Source organism: Eptatretus burgeri, chromosome 6 (assembly GCF_056783735.1).
Source record: "Eptatretus burgeri isolate ZD-2024b chromosome 6, Ebu_testis_v1, whole genome shotgun sequence".
Classification (NCBI taxonomy): domain Eukaryota; kingdom Metazoa; phylum Chordata; class Myxini; order Myxiniformes; family Myxinidae; genus Eptatretus; species Eptatretus burgeri.
Window position 1 is genome coordinate 36,119,355 of NC_140966.1, and position 23,976 is coordinate 36,143,330.

At 41.5% G+C, this 23,976-nt stretch overlaps 1 protein-coding gene across 3 annotated transcripts in view; it reads left to right on the plus strand.

Moving 5' to 3' along the window:
• Positions 1 to 22,462, plus strand: part of LOC147024541 (calumenin-like) — a 33,957-nt gene extending 11,495 nt beyond the window's left edge. The window contains exons 4-8 of one of the 3 annotated variants that reach the window (XM_085884560.1): positions 1,255 to 1,427; positions 1,877 to 1,937; positions 4,570 to 4,769; positions 20,127 to 20,245; positions 21,720 to 22,462. In XM_085884560.1, the coding sequence (XP_085740686.1) occupies positions 1,255 to 1,427; positions 1,877 to 1,937; positions 4,570 to 4,769; positions 20,127 to 20,234 (542 nt within the window). In that variant the 3' untranslated portion in view covers positions 20,235 to 20,245; positions 21,720 to 22,462. Of the gene's footprint in view, positions 1 to 1,254; positions 1,428 to 1,876; positions 1,938 to 4,569; positions 4,770 to 20,126; positions 21,454 to 21,719 lie in introns of those variants that run through there. The other 2 variants (XM_085884561.1, XM_085884558.1) reach the window with 2 other exon arrangements.
• The last annotated feature ends 1,514 nt before the right edge of the window (positions 22,463 to 23,976 follow it).

Consider the following 23,976-nt stretch of genomic DNA (forward strand, 5'->3'; position numbering starts at 1 on the left):
CCAAACCCTCTAACGTGCAAGTTGCAGTGTTTCCTCCCCCTCTTCTCCTTCTTTTTCCTGTTGGTTTATTCCCTTGCTTATTGTGTCCAATAGTTTGCCCCATTGTCCTTTAGTCAGTTCATGCCCTCTGTAACCTTACCCATAAGCCTCGTTCTTGTAGAGAGAAAAATAATTGGTACTGACCTCACTCAACATAGTAAAGAACCTTGAATATAATGGCATGTTAAGTTGCGTTGTATATTTGACAAGCTCTCTTAAATTTTGCTCTGCATTTGGTTTAAACTCTGTTTTTTATTAATTTTTATGAAAACAGTTGAGGAAACAAGGTCCTGACACTGAACATTGTGGTACTGTATATGTATTCTGTTAATAGCTATCCTGTGACCATTCCTGGCCAAACCTTTGCACTCGACTTCTATCCGTTTGATTTTGATTGAGTTGGCGCTGCCTTGTGATTTTGATTGCAATTGTTGATAGTTGGGGTTTTTTTTTAATCCAAACACAAATAAAAGTTGTTTTATACATACTTTTTTGCATTGTGCTTATTCAAATTGGCATTTCAATACCAACAAAAAAGACTTTATGCTGCTTTTCTTTTTTGACGTCACAATTCTCGATTTTGAATTTGCTGCTGGGCATGTAGTCTTTAAAGCAGTGTTAAAAGTTGAATACATACCAGGATGTTAAAATAATGTTAATATTTTGAGATTTGTGTGGTTGTTATATTTAACAATTACAGAAATCTGTTGTAATTATAATACTAGTAATAGTAATCATAATTATTAGCTCACCTGGACTTTAGTCCGTTGAGCTTATGTGGTCGAGCAGTGTCCATCGGTGAGGTCAATCTGTCAGTCCGTTAACACTTCAGTCATTATCGCTTGAACCAAACGTGTTTTTGATAAAACTTGGCCACAAACTTCATATCTGATGCTTGAAGAAGGTGTATTGACCCCATCAAAATATGCACTCATTAAGGGAGTCTATGGGGGAAGGGGGTTGACCCCCCCCCCCAAAAAAATAGTATTTGCTCTCTTGTCCAAAACTACACACAATTTTGATGAAACTTGACCACAACCTTCATCACCTATGATGTACTAAAGTTCGTTCACGGCATTAAAAACAAACAAACAAACAAAAAACAGGGTCTAGGGGTGTCTGCGAGGGTTTTGAGTGACTTGCTCCTGATCCAGTTGAGCTTCAGAATGCACGGTCTTATTTTTATTGTTGCTGTTTGACCCTTTTCACAATTAGATGGAGCGCATGACCTTGAAGGCAATGGCTATAACTACAAGCAGATGCGAGCTCGTGATGAGCGGCGCTTCAGGGCGGCCAACCCTGATGGTGATATGCTTGCCACCAAGGATGAATTCATGGCCTTTCTGCATCCTGAGGAATTCAATCATATGAAGGACGTCATTGTGGTGGTGTGTACAGGCTAAGTGCAGGGATGTAATATTTGGCACCTTTCCCAGACTGGGGGTGGTGTCTAATAATTTTTAATGTTTCATTGAAGCACAGATTTTGTTGTCATTGTATTTGATGTAATGCCTTATGAGTTGGCATTATTATTATTTTATATGCAGCATGTGGCTGCAGGTTGCATCATTGCTGGGAGCACAGCTGTGCCACTGATGCATTTCCCCTTGTTCCAAATAAGCTGGTACTCATTTTGCTTACCTCGGATTGATGATGGGATTAGTCCATCAACCTGGTGTTATTTAACGGTATGACCAGGGACTCAAACTCAAGACCCTAAGATCTTCAGACCGCCACCTCCTTAACCATTCAGCCAATACCAAACTGCCTTATTAGTATATGGCTGTTAATGGTTTGGACAAGTCTTTATTGGGCTGAATATGTTTTTGTGTCACAGGAGACTATCGAAGACATTGACAAAGATGGAGATGGGATGATTAATCTGCAGGAATACATTGGTGAGCATTTTTACCTTCAGACCTCTGGACGTTTTTATGCATATATGATTGCAGTGACCCCAGACTCAAACTCAAATTGAGGTTATTGGCCTGTGGCGGTGGCTCTTTTCACAACATGCAATCCAGTCTTTGATGACCAGTTCTCGTGGGTCGCTAAACGATGGCCATATCAGTCAGCCGAGTCTTAAGCCCTGAAGAGCGTTGCGGACCTTTTATGTCCCGTCACCTTCTTGTGGGGCTCCAGAGTTCGACGTAACGTTGTGCGCAGCACAGCAGGCCGTATCTGATTGTGAGCCAAGCAGTCTCTGGCCTGCATGTGCTTTAGAGCAAATGCGAGTCCCTGTACCAATCGGTCTTAAGAACAGTGCGACCGAGACAAAATATATACATTTACAAAATATATCAAGCATGGCGTGCGAACCACTGGTGGCCTAAAGTGCGGTCCTTAACGTGCGGCCAATAATACACAAATGTGAAAACACCCCCATTGTTATCTTCCATAAATGCTATCAAATTGACCCAATGGTTTAAAATGAGTTCAAACCTGAAGCATAAAAGTAACATACCTACATCACTAGATGGCTGCAGTATACAAACAATTACGCTTGTAGCCCAGTTAACCACAACGAAGAAGTGTATATGGAGGCGTGGCCTAATAGCAGCTATTATGGAGTCCTGTGTGGCGGCTCTCACACTGATTTCTTATCGAAAAAGTGGCCCCCCCCTTTAAAACAATCGTGAATATCACTGGATTAGGGTAACATTTCAGGACAGGAGAGCACTTGTTCTACCATTGGCAGGTCCCTAATGGGCCCTGCTGGCTCGTCCAAGGAACAGGTCAATCGATCGTCAGGTTGTGCCATGGGATTTAGTCGGGCTGCGGCATCGGCACTGCTATGTTGATTTCTCTTTTGTGAGTTCCACTGACCACCAAGTCAAATGAACCAAGGCCTCTTCCTCAGAGTAATGTCGGAACTGCCAGCGCCTGAGCAGAATGACCAATAACCAGGAACAGAACCACCAGACCAGGAAATCTGACCAGGCCCCAAAACCGACAGGCCGTCTTGATTTTGATTGGTGCATAAGCACGGTACTAGGCGGAGCTAACTTTCAGGCCCCTCCTACAGGTTGTCTTGATCCTGATCACACTCGATGGTCCCGAGTCCTCTTCTGAAAGAACATAAAGGACAGATTTGGGGAAGGAACATTTAACGAAGCCAAGGGGTTGGTGGACTCGTCTATCTATTACATATGCAATGCTGTCTTATCACACAAATGGTGCAGTCGGCTTAACTCAACAAATACTTAAGAAATAACCGATGCTATGCTAAGGATTATTTAACCCCGAGGAATTATTTTCACAAATTATTATATTTTAAATGAATATTGACATCAGAGCAGAGCAGTGTTTTGCTTTGTGAATGTGAAGTCTGGATAATACACGTTTGTATAATATGTTTTGATCATTGTGTTGCTTGGGGGCTGGCAGGATGACCAAGAGGCATGCACTCACCAATGACCTGTCTTGCCTGGATTTGAATTTCGACCCAGCTATAAGCTGTCATCCTGGTGTTTCACAGGCAGGGTGATTCATCAGTATGTGTGCCATCCCTCGATTGGACGTTAAACAAGGCGTCACATCTGCCAGCATTAGTTTGTGGTCATTAAAGACCCCGCAGTGTCCTTCGTGAAGAGTAGTAGAGGTATCACCGCTACCCTGAACAAATTTAAAATTCCTGCCCTGACGTCCTGCGTCAGTGTGGTGACATGTTCATGATTGCAACCCTAGTCAAGAAACTGCTTTGGCAGAACTGACACTGTTTCGATCATGGTACATTAATGAATGAATTAATGTTGCTTGGACATTTGAGGTATTATGAATCTGAATCTTTGTGGTTTTTATCTTCCTTTCTTTTTCCAGCATCTTCATTATGGTTACATTTGCATGTAAATGTGTTATCATAATTTTTCTCTCTATCTTTTTCTGCTTAGGGGGATAGGGGGGAACCTTTTTGCGCATGCTCCAACTTTTTTGTGAGATTTATAGCAAGAACTTCCCTGTAGTATTGTGCTTATGTTCTTTTTTTAAAATTTTTCATTCTGCACACCATCAACCATTTTAGCCACTCCAATCTTTCACCTCATCACCACTTCCTATATAACATGGGTGAAGCTGGCTCATCCAGGAACTGTCACAAGTCACAACCGTTGCTGAGCACTCAGACCAAGCAGCAAAGCATGGCCCAGCTAAATTGTATTCTTTAATTTCTTTACTGGCGAAGTTGGAGCGATACCTCTGGCGAACCATCGACAAATTCGACTATTCGCATTCGCAAACCAATTCGAAATTCGCAAACCATCGACGAACAAATTCCTTGAGGAATTCAAAGTGAGATAGCATATGTGTAATCCACACGAAATGTGTTTAATATATATAACCCTAGCTGGCTCACTAATAACCTGGGTATTGAATATGACTGTGCTCGATGTGTTACTCAGTGATATTTTGTAGCTGACGACATCATCCCCCCAATCAAATTTGAAGAATTTTATTACAACCTCGTGTCGTCGGTGTTCTCATCAAATATTTGTTCAGGTCCTTCAATTTTGACATTGCCTAATCACTTTGCAGGAGATATGTATAACCAGGATGAAAGTTCTGAAGAGCCGGACTGGGTACAGGCCGAGCGTGAACAGTTTTTAGAGTTTCGGGACAAAAACAAGGATGGGAAGATGGACAAGGAAGAGACGACTGCGTGGATTTTGCCATCTGACTATGATCACGCCGATGCTGAGGCCCAGCATCTTCTTTTTGAGTCGGACAAGGATAAGGTTTGATCAAAAGTCATACATACCATTGTGAAATGCAGCCTGAGGAGCAATTAACATAAAAGTTCATTAATTAATTTGTGACTTTTTTTTTCTTTCTTTCTTTCTTTCTTCTTCTTTGCTTTCACATTCATTTTTGTTTTCTGGATCTTTGAGTTTTTAAAACATGCATCAACACAACTTTTTGTATAAAGTACAGTAGTGGTGTAAATAGAATTGTTTAGCCATTTATATTAGATTTACAATATGTAAGGATCACTAAACAGCAGCAGTTAAAATGGGAACTTTGCTGTTGATGCTGGGTATTCATACCGGGTATGGCGGCGGCCAAGTTTCAGACACAAATCTGGCTGAGGAGGAAATGTTATGGATTTGCTGGAAACAAATAAGCTCAGGAGAATTACCATGTTATTATCCCATTTTTGAGTGTATACTAGCTCAGTTGGATCAAATTTAGCTTGTTCACATGCATATTGGACCAGAAGTCAGTTGCAAGTTAGGCAATTTTTCCAAGTTGTGCACCATTTTATAAAGGCTGCATGTATGTCATTGATGCAGTGCCTGTAGTAGGTGAGTAACAGACCTTGGGATTCAGTTTAAATATGCTGCAGAATGTGGAGAGCCTTCGACTCATTTGCCTCCAGTGGAGCACAGGTGCACCAGCCTCGAGTGCAGCCCCACACTGCATGATACTTCTCTGGAAAAAGTACAACAACCTTAGAAAATAGACCTTGGCATTGTCCACAGAGGGCTTCCCTCTGTGGACATTACCAAGGTGTTGACCTGCCGTGGAAGCCAGTTTGGTAATGTAGGATACCCAAGACAGGTTTTGATAGATTGTGAAGCCTAGAAAGAAGAACTGCACTTCTTGCAGCAGTTGGTCAGAAAGTATGTTGGGGGTGTTGAAAGGCATTCTTGCAGTGGGACAGAGTGAGAGCACTGAAATTGATACACCATTTTTATATGCCATATATATATATATATATATATATATATATATATATATATATATATATATATATATATATATATATATATATATATATATATATATATGCATACCGGTCGTCCGTCTCTGTCTGTCCGTCCGTTCCTGTCCGCACTCTAACTCCCAAAGTTTTCAACTTTCACATTTCATATTTGGTACATAGGTACAGACTGTGGAGACAGTGTGTCGCGACATACGTTCATCATCTAAAGTGGTTGCCATGGCAACCATGATGCTGTTTTCCATGTAGTAGCACAATATTCTGTATATACCTTTTTATTCGGGCGTATACGAGTTCTTATTCAGAGTGCTCACTTGCACTCTTGTTGGCAATTGCATTTTAGAGAATAATTGTTTACATTTGTGAAATGTTATTGGAATGCTAAACAGTTAAAGAAACATGAAGTTCATGCTTGCTTTGAGCATTTATTGAAGTGAATAATGAAAAATATTTTTATACAAATCAATTTTTTTCTTGACCCTGCACTGACTGCTCAGGTCCTTGTTTATTAACATGGTCCTATTTTCAACATTGTGCGAACATTTGTTTTTCGGGACACGCACAGACACTGGATCTTATTGTACAGATAAAGCACCCTGGTGAAGTCTGTGCTTTCCCCACTGTTCTCATCCTCATTCCACCCCCACATCCTCACCACCAGTGAATTAATGTTCATAAACTATTAGATTGAACTAATGGGCTACCGATGTAGAACAGGTTTTATGGGGCAAATGGCCTCCTGTATCCAAGTTCCTTGTGAATCTATTTTATACATACGGCTATGCTTAAACCCCAGAGAGCAGATGCGTTATATCGACCATCTTGGTGGATGTCTAAATATTGCATTCTTGTCGAGAAATTGCGAATGCATGCTTTGACTGGGCATTTATCATTTCGATATGAATAATGAAAATGTTTTTGTCCAAATTTTTGTTTTTTGACCCTGCACTGGCTGGTTCCTTGGCCATTTTAATGTGGTACCCTTTTAAACTTTGTGCAACCAGTGGTTTGAGATCCAAAGACCAGTTTGAGATCCAAGACATTGGGTCTTATTAAAATGTCTCATTTTCAAAACATATTTTTCACGTTTGTCCCAGGAAGTGCATTAAAGTGTGACAACGGATGTGCATATGTTGCTTTACAATCTATTAACCTGCGTTATTATGAACTTTACATGACTAATGCTCAAATTAAAAAAAACAACGTGTCATTGCCTATTTTGGCTGCGGGAAGTAACATAATTTCCCAAACAATGTCGGGGCTTACTCTCTGATAGATAATAACCACATTCTACATAAATATCTCCTAAATTTCTCATTTTTGTCTTTACAATTTCGTTTTGATGAAAGGTAATGCTAATTTTGTAAGGCCGTTAAAATTATTTAGCCGATAACACTGAACAACAAATTTCAAAAAAATTTTTTACTGGAGATGTGTAAAGTGATTAAGACTAATTTGGGTACGCTGATTTCAAAAATCATAACCGTTTTGCTGTATCACGTCAGGATTTTCAGGAACAGAAATATTCCCATTGCCTAGAAGTCAGGATTTCAATGAAATTTACATATGTCTTTAACATGTCTATTTCGTACAATTGTTGTTAACTTGTGTTATATTTCTTTCTTTCAGATAAAGATGAGTAGGCGTTCCTGTACCAATCATCCTGACAACTTCTGTTATGTCTGTGGTCGGTATACCAAAAAAGATCAACAGCGAAGTATATCTACAGCAGTGAAAATGAAGGCCGCCTACTTTCACTACTTCGGGTGTAAGGGGGGGACCAAGAACAGAGCTGGGCACCACACATCTGCTGCACAAGCTGTCACACAACCTTGACTCAGTGGTTGGTGGGCAAGCGCGCGAGCATGCCATTTGCGGTGCCCATGATATGGCGTGAGCCGCAGAATCATCATGATGATTGTTATTTCTGCTGCACAAGCATCGCCGGCTTCAACAAGAAGAATAAAGGTCACATCAAGTACGCTGACTGCGTCTCTGCTCGTAAACCTGTGCCTCATGATGACGAGAACCCTGTTCCAACACCTCCAGCTGATCAGAACATAGCTGTAAGCAGTGGTGAAGAGGATGGTGATGATGAACCTTTTGAACCCGACACTCAAGAATCACACCTTCTGAACCAGGGAGACTTAAATGATCTTGTAAGAGATCTCTCGCTGTCAAAGGCGAAGGCAGAGCTGCTTGGATCAAGGCTGCAGCAGTGGAATCTACTTGAACCTAACACCAAGATATCCTTGTTCAGAGCACGTCACAGAGACATGGCTGAGTTCTTTGAGATGGAAGACACGATGACATTCTGCAGTGACATCAACGGTCTGTTGAAAGAACTTGGGTGTGATCACGATCCTGCAGACTGGCGCCTCTTCATCGACTCGGGGAAGAACAGCTTGAAGGCTGTTTTGCTCCACAATGGCAACGAGAAACCATCAGTCCCACTGGCTCACGCGTTCGGCATGACAGAGACCTATGAGACTATGCGGCAGCTGCTTGATTCCATCAAGTACAATGACTTCAACTGGCACATCTGCGGAGACTTGAAAGTGGTGGCGCTGTTGTTAGGGCTGCAGTCAGGCTACACGAAATACATGTGCTTCCTTTGTCTCTGGGATAGCAGAGACGACAAGAATCACTGGACGAAGAAAGATTGGGAAGAGCGAAAAGAGCATGTACCTGGTCGACACAACGTGAAGCATATCGCCCTTGTCGACCCAGCCAAGGTTTTCCTTCCACCACTCCACATAAAGCTCGGCTTGATGAAAAGTTTTGTACGGGCAATGGATCTGAATGGGCGTGGGTTTTCCTAAAGGAAAAGTTTGGCAACACCTTGTCGGAGGCCAAGATCAAGGCTGGTGTCTTTGTTGGACCGCAAATCCGACAGATTATGAAGGACGAAACTTTTCCGACAACTCTAAACCCCAAAGAGCTGGCAGCGTGGAGGAGCTTCAAAGCTGTGACGGACAACTTCTTGGGGAACGAGCGCGCGGACAACTATGAAGAAATAGTGCAGCAGCTGCTGGAGTCCTTCAGGAAACTTGGCTCCAGGATGTCCCTGAAAATCCATTTCCTACACCAGCACCTGAACTTCTTCCCTGACAACTTGGGAGCAGTCTCGGACGAGCACGGCGAGCGATTCCACCAAGAGATTTCACTCATGGAGACGCGTTACCAAGGGCGGCACAACCCGAACATGATGGGCGATTTCTGCTGGTTCCTGCATCGTGAAACTGACACAGAGCAGCACAAACGCAAAGCCAAATGCCTAAAGCATTTTTAATTACATTCTAGTGGAGTTTTTCTGTAATTTCTATAATTTTGAAGCATTCATGATGAAATAAATGAATAAATGAATTTTTGTAAATTTCATTGAAATCCTGACTTCTAGGCAATGGGAATATTTCTGTTACTGAAAATCCTGACGTGATACAGCAAAACGGTTATGATTTTTGAAATCAGCGTACCCAAATTAGTCTAAATCACTTTACACATCTCCAGTAAAAATTTTTTGTTGTTCAGTGTAATTAATTATTGTTGGGAACAAGTGACATTTGAAGAGTAAAAGTGAAGATCACATGATTTCAATTAGGCCTAATATTTTCATGTAATAACAACCATTCAAAAACACTTACCACAGATCGTTTGTAAATGATACTCAGCAAAAAAATTCTTAGCAAAATTTATTGGCAATCTCGGTGTGATCGATTTTAAAAACGCCAGAAACACACCAAGCTCGGTACCTAACAATGTGTGCAGTAGGGGGTCTCAAGATGGTGGTGCATTGACTTCAACATTCAGCTGTGACCACCAATGCAGTTGGTATAGACCACTGTGGTGGGGAGGGCTTGAGAACGGTAGGGCAAGCACAGACATCTCCAGGGTGGGCGTTCTATCTGTTTAATATGATCTCACATGTGTCTGACCATCATTTTGCATCTCGTACCAAAACGTGTTCAAACAAAGTTGAAAATAGTTCCAGATTCATCGACAATGACTCGGGAAATGCAGGGTAAAGAAAAAAGTTGATTTGTATAAAAATATTTTCATTATTCACATTCATAAATGCTCAGACAACGCAAGCATGAACTATGCTTCTTGTCATTTTATCGATTTAGTATTTCACAAATGTCAGTAATTATTCCCAAAAATACTTATTTTTTTCTTTTCTTTTCTTTTTTTAATTTATTTTTAGTTTTGGTGGCTATGCCTCTGTGACCAATCCTGCCATTTTCACCATTCTGCCAGTCACCACTCTCTAAAATGGGCATACAAATTGGCAGTAATGCAGTCTACAAATGGTCACAGACAAGCTTACATTTGCAGAAATCCATACAATTCTGTACATGTCTTGTCATTGACCAAATTGAACGATACAGCTGTTGATATGTGATGTCAACCTTCAATCAGGCTGTCACTTCCATTTGATCATGAGACTGTGGGGAAAACTTGGTGACCACAGATGCCTCCAGAGAATCTCAAGCATGTTAAATTTAAAATTAGAACGGCCACTCGGTAGAGTGCATACCTCCGCCAGGCTGACTAATTGACGTTTTGTATCCCACTGAGCCAGATCTGGATTCGGTTGAACTGAAATTTAATCTGCTTGTTCTTGTCACCTAACCAAGTTTCCTCCGAATCCGTCCATAATTTTATTCAGATGTCATTCTTAATATAGTTTTAGCCCTATCACTCAATTGTGAAGAGGAGATTGGGACCATACTCTGTGCAGAGCGTTTGTGCTGCCTAAGCAGTCTCCTTGGCTATTGGGCACAATCCTGGACGGATCGCCACTCCGTCACAGTATACCAGCATGCTGGCACTAATTTTGCCGACCTCGGAAGGATGACAGGCCTAGTTAACCCCACCTGGAATTAATTCAACAGCTGAGCGGGATTTTAACTCAGGACCCGAAGATCCAAAGCCCACCACCCTAACCATTAAGCCAACACCTGGCATAATTGTGAAGAATCACTTTAAAAATTATCAGATCCGGATCCGGATTTGGATCTTCACCAAAATCTAATCATTTCGTCCGTGTCACATACCCAAGCTCTCTACCAAATTTCGCCCGAATCCGTCAACTTTTTTGAGATATCCTGTTCACAAACAAACAGGGGTGAAAACATAACCTCCATCCACCTTTGGTGGTGGAGGTAATAAGTCAGAACACCGTGCAGGGATAGTCAATTTGAACGATGTTTTGTTCCTGAAGTGTTGTGATTACAACATGTGCATGGTGTGGTTGAGCATTCTCATCCACAAACATGAGGTTGGGACCTTGTCATTGCTCTGAAGGAACAACTGCAGATGTAATTATCTCATCACTGTATCTGACACCGGTTATAGCATCCATCCAAATTGTGAAAAAATCATTTCAGCCAACTTGAACGCCACCCCGTACCATCATTAAAATTCCCTCACTAAACCATTTGTCCTACCTATTGCACAAGTGGAAAATTGCGCCTCATTCTCTCAATCCATTGTTGAAGTCAAGGCAGACTTTGAAGGTGTCAATGGCAATAACATGGTGCCAACTGTTCAACCACCAGTTGTGATGTTGTCACTTTCTTGCCTGTTGTTGTTGATGTTGATGGTGCTATGTTAGTAAGATTTTTAGCAATTGGCTTCTGAAGTTCATACCACTTCCAAATTAAACCTGTTCCACACGTTCTTTATCAAATGCTTATAGTTTATTACCCTTTGGAGGTCATTCGCAATTTTGCTGCTGTTGAATAGCAGTTATTTCTGGCAAGAGTGACAAGATCATCATCTTCACAACAGGTTGTAACCATTTAGGCGATTTGTATGAAGTCACTATGGACTGTCCAGTCTGATATACGGTACTTTGCCAGTGCTCTCGAAATAACATTGCATTGAACATTGTGCTGGGAAGCATTTGGAGTTATCCCATCATTGAGCCAACTTATTTGCTGTTACATTATGTCGAACCATCCCGAAACTAACTTTGACCACATGAGTAACCAATTAATTTTTTGGGGGGAAATTATTGAGATGCATTGTGTGCAGACATTTATGCAGATTCTGTGGGAAACATGACATGTATGGTATGTGATTTTCCATGATCGAGTGTTTCGGGTGGCAATTGTGGTAACATTGCAGCTATCAAGGCCAATTTCTTGATTTGGATTATTTCTTCAACGGCCATGATTTTGCATACACGTGACTATAGATTTATGAATTTTGAATCCAGTTTGTTTCAGTGCAATTTTCTTGTGACAAGTGTGTTGTTGGTCATCTCTATAAGCGGGTTTCAGAAGGTGGAACGGAGCCCTCCCAAGTGTCAAAGTATATCCATTTGTGCGGGCGTGTGTGCGTACACAAGTTGCTGTTATTGACTGCTATCTCCACACGTGGGTGATGTTAGGAGATGAAACAGAGACCTACTGTGTGTGCGTTTTTGGATAATATATCACGTATAATGTGTATATGTAATATGTATAACATGTCACGTGTGAAATGTGTATGATCTCATATCACAATGTGTAGGTGTGTACATACGCACTGCCGCGACCGGTCGTCATCTCCACTCTCGAGTCTCTAAGACTGAATGGAGCCTTCCCTGGTCCTGAAGCATCCATCTTCACCCCAGCATGAAATCACGACTCATGGACAAAGCTATCTCCCTGTCCATGCTCTGTTTCGGGGTGTGTGTGTGTGTGTGTGTGTGTGTGTGTGTGTGTGTGTGTGTGTGTGTGTGTGTGTGTGTGTGTGTGTGTGTGTGTGTGTGTGTGTGCGTGTGTGTGTGTGTGTGTGTGTGTGTGTGTGTGTGTGTGTTAAACATTCATAGTCCTTGAACTTAAAATGTTTAAAGTTCTTTTTTCCATAGAAGTTTCAACCATGTCGAACAATTTCCCTGTGCCCCAGTAGACTTCTTGGTTTTTTACTTGCGAAATCTAAAGATTTCGTAAGTATATTGATGACTTCCGTCCTTTGTTTGTTTGTGTGTGTGTTTGTGTGTTTGCTTGTAGGCACGATAACTCGAGAACGGAAGGAGCTACCAATGTCAAATTACACCACGTGATTCAGGAGGGTGATTGCTAGCGCTGATTAGATTTTGGTCAAAATCGGTCGAAGGTCAAGGTCACAGTGAGGTCAAACATAATTCCGTAAATTCATGTGGAGAAATGGAGTATTTTTTATTTTTTTATTTTTTAGTACATCTTGTCGAGGATCGTAGGAGAGCTTACACCCAACGCACAGCAAGGGGGGCATGAGACAAGAGGGGCAGGAGTGGGAGGGAGAAAACAGTGGGGAACAGACACATGAGGAGATCTGTGGAAGGGAGAGGGATGGGGATGGGACGAGGAACATGGGGAAGAGAAGATGGACATTACAGGGACTTTCAGGAAGGAAAGCAGGGGAATTGAAGGAAGTGGGCTTGGGTGGATTATCGGGGGTAGAAAAGATCGAGGATTTGGATGATAAGAGGTGGTGGTGAACAGCTGTTTTGAAAGCCTGGAGGGAAGAATGGGAAAGAATAGAGTGAGGGAGTTTATTCAAAAGGCGGGAAAAAAAAGAGTGAAGATGAGCAGTGATTCGTGATTTTGGTAGTTTTACCAGAAGGGGGTTGTTGGCGGACCTTGAGCGCCCTGTGGAAATGTGGTGGGGACAAATTACAGAGAGCAGGGGGGGGCAAGGCTGGAGAGGAGACGGTAGAAGAGAGAAAGACCACCGACCAACCTGTGGTGATTGAGTGAGAGGCCCAAAGACTGAGCCTCATTGCGGGAGATGCCGATGATCCTAAATGCCCTGGTTTCGACAGCGTGAAGCCGAGAAAGGTGGGAGGCCGGAGCACCAGCCAAGAGGGGAGAGCAGTATTCAATCAGGCTACGGACAAAAGCTTTGTAAGTGCTCAGGAGCTCAGGTGGGCTGAGGAAGGACTTTCCACAATGGAGGATTCCCAGTCGGTGACTGGCTTTTGAGGCGAGGTTGGAAATGTGACTTTCCCAGGAAAGGTCATGGCAGATAGTGAGATCCAGAAGCTTGAAAGAAAAGACTTCTTCCAGAGGATTGTTGAGAAAGTGGATGGGGGGTGGGGGGGGTTTCTAAACGGTCCTTTCGAAGAGACATGGTGAGAGTGTGAGATTTGTCTGGATTGAAAGACATGTTCCACGTGTTTGACCAGTTTGTGATTTTATCCAGATCTGCAGTGAGCGAAGAAGCTGCTGCTTGCCGGTTTGAAGGATGACAGATGGTACGGCAGAGGGTGGAGTCATCAGCAAAGAGATATAGAGGATTTTCCAGAGAGTCGGAGAGATCATTGATGAAAACTACAAAAAGAACAGGGCCCAGAACGCTACCTTGAGGAACTCCAGCCTGGACAGGAAGAGAGGATGAAAGAACTCCATTTATGGCCACACATTGACTGCGACAGGAGAGGAAGTCTGCGAGCCATGAGTGGAGATGGCATTGGATACCATGGGAAGAGAGTTTGGTGAGTCGGGCAGTGTGCCAGACTGTCAAAAGCACGTGATATGTCTAGGGATATGGCTCGGATTTCCTGTCTGGCATTGAGGACCTCCATCCATTGATGGGAGAGCAGAAGCAGCATAACCAGGGTAGAGTGACCTGGTCTGAAACCAAATTGATGATCGGAAATCAAGCCATTGGAAAAGAGGAAGGATTTCATGTCTGAAGCGATGATGGATTCCATCACCTTGCTGATGATTGGGAGAAGGCTGATTGGTCTTTAGTTGCAGGGATCTGTTTTTGCACCTTTTATTGCAGGGCAGTGATGTTCGCAGATTTCCAAGCAGATGGCAGATGACCTTGAGCATATGAGAGGGTGAATAGAACAGAGAGAGGGTGAGCAAGAGCAGAAGAGCAGGCTTTGAGGACACGTGGGCTGATGCCGTCTGGACCGGTTTCAGAATCTGAGACGAGGTTTGACAGCAAGCTCTCCACCTTGTCAGGAGAAAAGGACACATAGTCCAGGGACAGTTGGGTGCGACTGGGTAAGGTGGGTAGAGAAAGTGATGGGTTTAGGACACAATATTTAGCGGCAAACACCGAGTTTAGGCATTCAGCTTTTACACGTGCGGTATCAGCAGTGCGGCCATTTGAGGTAAGGGAGGGGATAGAGGGGGAACATACACCAGAAACAGATTTGATTAGATGCCACCAGGATTTTGAGGAGGGAGAGAGGTTTGAGAGTGCAGACTTGAGATTAGAAAGATGTTGTTTTCTGGCTCTCCTGAGGGTAGATACACACTTGTTCCAAGCTTTATGGAAGGAACTGAGATTGCCCTCAGTTGGGTTTGCTTTGCATGAGGCAAAGGCAAGTTGTTTCAGGACAACTGCCTCACCACAAGCTTCAGTGAACCAAGGGCGGGAGGAAGGGTAGGACAACTGAAGACGAGGGGATAAATTTGTGCATGAGGGAGAGCAAGTTTCTTTGAAAGAATTCCCAGGTTGAGTTGATGTTGGAGAAAGTAGTGAAAAGAGACCAGTCTAAGTTTGATGGCTGCTTGGAGTGCTTAAGTGAAATGCCAGACTCGATGGCGATGAGGTGGTTCTCTGGTTTTGCCAGAGAGATGTCCACTTTGACAAGGACGTGGTCAGAAGAACTGATTGGAGTGGCAGAAGAACAGCACATATTGCCAGGGAAATTTGTCAATCAGATCCAGAAGAGATGGAGTACCATTTGGTTGAGATCCGGGTCGGGAAGTTGACCGATTGAGTCGCAGAAAGCTTTTGCTGAGGTGCCATGACAGGTGAGAGAGGTACCCACACCTAGCCAACTGGCATGATGACAATTGAAGTCACCACATAAGAGGAAGAGAGAGTTTGGATGAGAAGATAGAAGATGGTCCATGTTTTTTTTTTTTGGTCGACGTTACGAGTCCGTTTTAACTTCAATTTAAAATTTGTCTTCGGTTTTTGCGATCGCTTCGGACGCTCAACACTCAGTTGTCGAAATTCTGGTAAAATCGGATGTTTTGGAGACGTTTTAAGATTGTATAAAAAATATTTCACTCGCCGCGTCACGGCTCGTCACGTGGTGCAGCGCGCTCGAGCAGACGCGTCGTTGAGTCACGTAAAGGTTTTGCATGTGCGCGCTGATGGTGTTTTTGATAAAGATGGTGTTTAAAGTCATTTTTTATCCCAATAAAGGTTATCGTCGCACACCTGACTCGCTAAGCTGTCGGATTATGTAAAGATTGTTGGTGGATGGCCGAATATTACGGTTTTGTGACTTTGAGAAAATAACATTAAATAATTGCGTGGAGAAATGGAGATTTTTGCTTCGGTCGGTGTTACGAGTTCGTTTTAACTCTGATCGAAATTCTGTTTTCACTTTTGGTAATGGCTAAGTATGCTTAACACTTGGTTTTCGAAATTCTGGTAAAAATCGGATGTTTTTGAGACGTTTTAAGATTGTATAAAAATATTTCACTCGCCGCGTCATGGCTCGTCACGTGGTGCAGCACGCTCGAGCAGACGCATCGTTGAGTCACGTAAAGGTTTTGCGTGCGCGCGCTGACGGTGTTTTCAATAAAGATGTTGTTTAAAAGTCTTTTTTTTTTATCCCAATAAAGGTTATCGTCGCATGCCTGACTCGCTAAGCCGTCGGATTATGTAAAGATTGTTGGTGGATGGCCGAATATGACGGTTTTGTGACTTTGATGAAATAATATTAAATAATTGCGTGGAGAAATGGAGATGTTTGCTTCAGTCGACATTACGATTTTTGATGCTTTGGTACAGAATCATCGTAGAAACTTCTGGTTTGCGTCACTACCTTCTCTCGGGTCAGATTTTATGAGACAAGGTCAGAGGTCAAGTTGATTTCGTAAGCACCAGTCTATGACTGCTTGTTTGTTTGTTTGTTTTTTAAAGTTTTTTTTTTTTTTGCAACCAAGTCGTATCTTTATACACAAAGATAATGCATGTGTGAACCAAATTAAAGGTGAGTGGTTGATAAGACACGCCAACTTGCAGAGCTGGTAGGAATTTCTTGCATGACCATTGGCAGAATCATACATGACGATCTGAAACTCTATCTATCCATGCAAGATAGTTATTGCAGCACAAGATTGAAATAAATAAGAGGGAGAGGTTCTAATTTTGCACCGCCATTGCCCAGCAGATCAAAGACCAAGATTTTTTTCGATAACATCTTCTTTCATGATGAGGCCCACTTCCATCTCAGGGGCCACGTGGACAAACTGAACGTGCCATTTTGGGCAGAACTCCAACCGCATGAACACATGGATCAACCGGTTTCTGTCGTGAAAGTAACAGTTTGGTGTGCTTATCGGAGCTAGTGGTATGATGAGACCTTTCTTTGAGAATGAAGCCGGACAAATGGTGAAAGTCAGCACAGGTTAGATATGTGGATGTGCTGCAGAGAAGATTTCTTCTGGCACCGAGAAGGAAGCAAGACATCACTATTGATTCAGTCATCTTCAGCAAGATGGTGCACCACCACTAATGTCTAAAAGTGCTTTGGAGTTTTTGAGCCAAATTACTTGGGTGATCAACTCATTTTTTTAACAGACAACTCATGGCTTCTTTACTCCCCAGATCCATCTCCTCCTGACGACTACCTATTGGGGTCCCTTAAAGTTTCAGTCTATGAAAAGAACACACAGACACACACAGACACACACAGACACACACAGACACACACAGACACACACAGACACACACAGACGCACACACGCGCGCGCACTGTAAGAGTTGAAAACAACATCAGATGGAAAATTGGATTCATACCAGCTCCGGTTGAAGATTTGGATTCTTTCCTGGTCCTTCAGTATCCATGAGTCAGCTGTCATCCAGAGACATTGTGCTTGGATTGAGCACTTCATCAACTATGAATTGTATCACTCAATATTGCTTGTTAAAACTTTTTTTTTCACTATAATAAACAAAGATTTAACCAAACCTGTGTATTTGACAAAAACAAATGAAATCGACCAAGAATAAAAATATATTGTCGTTAAATAAAAAGCTGTAATCATTTTGGACCACACTGGATGTAGATGCATAGATGTGTGTAGGTGCGGGGAAAATTCTGCTTGCATAATGTAGCTGTTTTATGCAGGGAACTATTATCAGTAGAGATTATGCAGGGAATATTTTACGATGCTAATTTGACAAATACTTTCGAATTGTGTTGTTGTGTAATGAGTGTTTGACCCAACTATCTTTGCTCATGTCCTGAAGACATGGCATAAGGCCTTGAGGTGTGCTGAGCATCTAAGGCTGTTATAACACAGGACTATTTCCCAATATCAACACAACAACATAAGACATTTGTTTTGCTCAAAATTAACATAATGCTGGGAAAGAAGATGCCTTCACGATGTCTGATTTAACATGGAAATTTTGATTCTAATAATGTTAAAGGTACATGATAAATAAACCACATGCCGATTCCATATTATTCCCAGTTCCCGCATCCACAAATCTTGATTGACCTTTTACAAATGAAAATCAGAACAACAAACAAATGACTTGATATAAAAATGAAACCAGACCTTATCTTAGTCTAGAGCCTCAAGCCATTCACAAAACACATACAAGCATAAGGAATAAATAAATAATGTGAGTGTAGATAACAACTGGGAAGGAAGGAAGAAAGAAATGAGGGAATGAAGCAAAAGGATTGAAAGCTATTGCCAGGCAAACATCCCTGACAACAAGGAGTGATCTAGATCCATATGTTGCCTCTTGGTTCCTGCATTCACCACTGGTGTCCCAGATTGTGCAGGCTCCGGACAAGCTTAAACTTCCAACAAATGGTCACCCTTTTCTTCTTTTTTCACTTCCTCACTTTTTTACATTTATCGGCATGAAAGTGAAAGACGTTCTATGTCCCCTTATACAGCATTCCCCATCTGCCAGTACAGATGGAATGTGGCCGGATGGCAAATAAAAAGGTCCTTGCCAGTTCTTACCCACTATAGGTATAAAAAAGGCAGGATAAATGAGGAAGGGTTGTATTCACACTTAAAGTAAAGAAGGAGAAACAATGACTTGCAACTCTCCCTGAATTATTTTCTCTTGTGGGACAAAGCGCACTTATTCACAAAACTCGTTATATAAATTTTCATATATATATATATATATATATATATATATATATATATATATATATATATATATATATATATATATATATATATATATATATATATATATACCTACAACCTGTGCCGCTTGAGCAAGGCAAACAGACCCGTGACCCTACTTAGGGAGCCATAATCAGTTGGCCAGCGTGACTGCTTTGACGTAGTTAATCAAAATCCTGACCAAGCAACTGGGAGGAGTTGGATGACTACAACATAGTTTTCTTGCATTCCTTTTTAATTATATCTCTTTATATTATTTTTTTTGGCTTTTCTTTTCCTTTCCTTGTTCATGTCAGCAATCTAAAGTGGTGGCATATTTTGAAGTACAGTTTTCTGTCCTTTTTCTTCACCCATTCAGATGTTTGTAGTAGTCTGCATTCAGTACACTCAAATAGCAGATTTTTGACCAATATCCCCCTCCTGAACCTTCTGCGCGCACACACCAATTTCCCTACTCAAAAACCTCAAACATACAGTGCCTTGAGAAAAAGCATACAGCCCCAAACATACACCCCCTTTCAAAGTGTTCACCTTTTGTTGCCTTGTAGCCTAGAATTAAATTGCATTAAATCAGACTTTTTCCACCTTTATTTACATATTGTAACCCACAACTTCCAAGTGAAAAACAGATTCTACAAATTTCAGAAAATTAATTAAAAATACAAAACTAGAATATCTTGGTTGGTTAAGTGTCCACCCCTCTGAGTTGATACTTGGTGGAAGCAACTTTGACAGTAATTACAGCTGTGAGTCTGATGGGATAGGTCTCTACCAACTTGATGGTTTTTTTTTCTCTCTGGAATGGAAGTCTCTCCCTACCTCAAATGGGAATCGACGTGGGCTTTTTTGAGTCGTCGCTTCCTTCTTGCCACTGCTACCATGCAGGCCAGACTTGTGGAGTGCTTGGGATATCGTTGTCACATGCACACAGTGACCAGTCTTTGCCATAAAGTCATGTAGCTCTTTAAAAGTTGCCATTGGCCTCTTGGTGGCCTCTCTGATCAGTCTCCTCCTTACTTTGTCATCCAATTTGGAGGGACGTCCTGATCTTGGCAGGGTCTTGGTGGTACCATACGCCTTTCACTTCTTCGTGATTGTCTTGAAATTATATTTGCAAACAGAACAAATCGAAGTTTGTTGTGATGACCAAACTTTTTTTTTATTTTTGGAGATATAGGTTTTCCAAAAATTGCAGATGAGTTCTTGCAATAGCACCTCATCCCCATGTTCATCTTTTCATCCATTGTGCTTTTTTGCAGGATTCAAAACTGACAAAAGAGGAGATAGTGGACAACTGGAAACTGTTTGTTGGGAGCCAAGCTACAAACTTTGGGGAGGATCTAAAGAAGTTTCATGCAGAGTTGTGACATCACAGAGCGTAATGTTGCATACACCATCTGTTCCAGTGAATATTCTTACTTTGTAAATTTTTCTTCCCTTTATGCAAGTCTGGGTGCAATTTTGCATTGCAGTAATTTGATGAGGTTAGTGCAAAGTACTTTTGAAAATGTATGTAACTGAAGATGATAAGTTACTGACACACAAAGTATTGATACCATGATATTTTTTTTGTTTTTTTTGGGGGGGGGAGGGGGGGTGGGGGCAGGGTTTTTGATACAATTTGGTGTCTACAGCAGTAAATTGGTAGAATATAAAATATGGCTTACTATATATAATGTGATGCTGCACTGCACTCTACCACGGTCAACAGACATGTTTTGTCAAGTTTAAGACATTTTGTCTCTTCCTCGTGAAGATAGAAAGCAGCCTTGGGCCCCATGTGGCCAGGCTTTGTATTAAGATTTTATGATTTCTCTGACGGCCATATACTGAAGGAATTCGTCCATGTGACTCGTGGATAATTATTGGTGGGTGGATAACACATTTGTGCGATGTTTCCTTGGAGAATTAACGTGCACTTGTTTGAATCCCCGTTGTTTTTCAAGTGAATTTTGAATGCATTGACATATGGTCCTTAAAACCCTAGCCTTGAAAGTAAAAATTTAAATACATCGAGTCCCCACTTTGATTTTCCTTTTTTATTTTTTAAAAGATGGGTTGTTCATTATTATATGGTCAACTCTACCAAACTGTCCAACATACCTGCACTTGAGGGGGTATCCTTTGTGCAGAAAGTTCCTGTTATTGTGGGGAAGCCTTGATGTGACCTTGACAGTTTCTGGTAAATCGCAAGCAATTCCACTTGATGAGAGTATGTTCTCAGTGGGTATTTTTTTTTTAAATATTTTAATGGGAAAATCGCATTGAAAGTCGTACACTCCGCTGTCAGACAAAACCCCAGGTGATTGTTGGTCAAAGCTCCAGTGACATTGCTGTCAATTGCAACTGTATGGCCTGCTCTCGGTCCATGCACTGTGTGAATTTTTTTTTTTTTAATTCTGTAATTCAGAGAGAAACTTCAAATGAAATGGGAAATATAGTCGATACACACTGCCAACAATACCTGAAATTGTATACACTGTTGAAGTTGACACCTTGAGCAGATGTCATGCACAAGTTACACACTGACACGCACACATTGGTTTATTTGCACATCAATAAAAGTACTCGTCTTGTACACATGCACATTGTTTTGAATCTTGCCAATTATTTTTGGTTCAAACCAAATGAGAATTTCCCATTGTATTTGAATCGTTTTTTTTTTCGTTTTAGCCAATCAATAATTGCATGTTGACTGAAGCAGAAATGGATTTTTAAAAAAAATAAACCTTAGAAACGTTTTATTCATTCTTATATGGTTAGTGTATTGAGAAAGTGAATTGTTATTGCCTCTGCCACCAAAGGTGAAGGAGGTTGTTTCCACCCCTTTCTGTCTGTCTGTTTGTGTGCAGGATATCTCAAAAAGTTGTGGATGGGTCCAGATGAAATTTTGTGTGGACAGGTTCGGTGTGTGACAAGGACGAGCTGATAACATGTTGGTGAAGATCCGGATCCGACGACTAGAATTTTTTAAAGTGATTCTTCATCGTTGAAAGATAGGGCCAAAAATGATATCGCATGATATCTCAAAAAGTTGTAGACAGCTTCGGATGAAACTTAGTGGACAGGTTGGGTGTGTGACAAGGAAGAATTGATTCAATTTTGGTGAAGATCCGGATATGATAAATTTTTTTAGGTGATTCTTCACGATTGAGATAGGGCCAAAAACGATATATAGCACGATGTCTCAAAGTTGTTGACGGATTCGGACAAAACTTGGTGGACAGGCTGGGTGTGTCACATGGACGAATTGATTCGATGTTGGTGAGAATCCGGACCTGGATACGAGAATTATTTAATTTTTAAAGTGATTCTTCACCATTGAGAGACAGGGCAAAAACGATATCGTACTGTAAAGCACGATATTTCAAACATGTATTTGGCCCGATATGTTCTCGTGGATCAGGCATTATGTGGCGGAGGTATGCGCTTGACCGAGTGCCCTTCTATTTTGATTATGCTATAACTTGTTTTTCTTCCACGACATTTGGAGTCGGATTACATTGGCACGTTACGGTGAGGGTCAGTTCACCTATGTCAAATTTTTGTTGTGTCGATCAAAAAATAAAATAAAAACTTCTTTTTTTTCTATACATTTGAGCTGGCAAACTCATTTCAACAGGGGCTGGACAGGGCACATTTTGGTTTGGTTTTGTAACTGCTGGTTAAAGGTTCATCATTGAAAGAAGAACCTATGAATGTAAATGTTTTTGCAAAATCGAACAGAGCCAAATACATTTGTACTGACAAAAAAATTCCCAAAACACATTTAAATGTCTTTTGGGAGACCAGATAGATTCCTTGTCTTTCTCTCTCATTTTCATCATGAAATCCCAGGGAAATTCACCCCCTGCCCTCAAGTAAATTTTCTATGTAATGTAGGTTTGTGTATCGTTTGTTTTTGTATACATAGTTGAGGCTCGTGGAAGAGCTAGTATTAGTACACTGAATGGATCAGGACAAAAGGAACAGTTGAGAGAAAGGGGGGAAAGGGGGGCAACACCAGCAGCAGAGTTGAAGGCCAAAATAGAGGCAGACTTGGACAACCAATGAATGAGGAGCAGGAGAGGATGCATAGAGTGGACAAGATGGATACAGAAGGAAACTCTCAGGAGGGAAAACTGGCAATTTGGAGGGAGGAGGGATTGGGGTGAATTAACGAGGGTAGAAAAGATCATAGTTTTGGATTGGGGTAAATCTGAGATGGTGGTGAACAGCTGTCTTGAAGACCTGGAGGGAAAAATGTGATTGGAGAGCATGTGGAAGTTAGTTCCACAGGTGGGGAAAAAAGGACAAATGAATGGAGGTGAGAAGTGATCTGGATTTAGGTAGTTTCACCAGAAGGGGGTTGATGGTGGACCGTGTGTGCCCTGCAGAAATGTGGGGGAGGGGGAGACAAAGCACTGAAGGAGCAGAGGGTGCAAGACCATAAAGGAGGTAGGAAAAGAAAGAAAAAAAGAGAGAGAGAGATAGATAGATAGATCACCGACCTGTCTATGATTGTGACGTGATGGACCCATAGACTCTGCTTCATCACAGGATTATTTCCAAGTGCTCCTGATCGAGTCATTGAACCATTACGCTGTTGAGCATTGCCGTTGCTTTCTCCAGTCTGGCTCATTGGATGGTAAACCGATGGAGGAAATTCTGAACAAACATCTGTTTGTTTTAAGTCTGGTCATCAATTTTGAAGCATTTGTCCAGCATGATTAATTCTGAGGAAAGAAGCCTGTCTGTTATCTGCTTTGTTTGAAGTTCTTTTCTTTCACTTCAGTTAATGCTCACCTTTCCTGGCAACTAAAAATGTCTGATTGAGACCCTCTCCAATCTGCATCTCATTATGTTATACAACAGACTGACCGGTTAGTCAGTAATGACTAAACAGAACTTCAATGTTTGAGCCTTAATTCCTTTTTTGCTGACTTGATATTAGTTAATCATATAAGGTTTTTTTTTTTTAAGTGTTCTTGAGTGTAAATGTACCAATCAGCACTTCTGACAAATGAAGCAAGAGTCATCACAGTTTTATTTTGGAATAAATGTCTGTTTTGTGATTACCACGTGAAAACAATTGGCACACAAGGTATGGAAACCAACGTGCAATAAAAG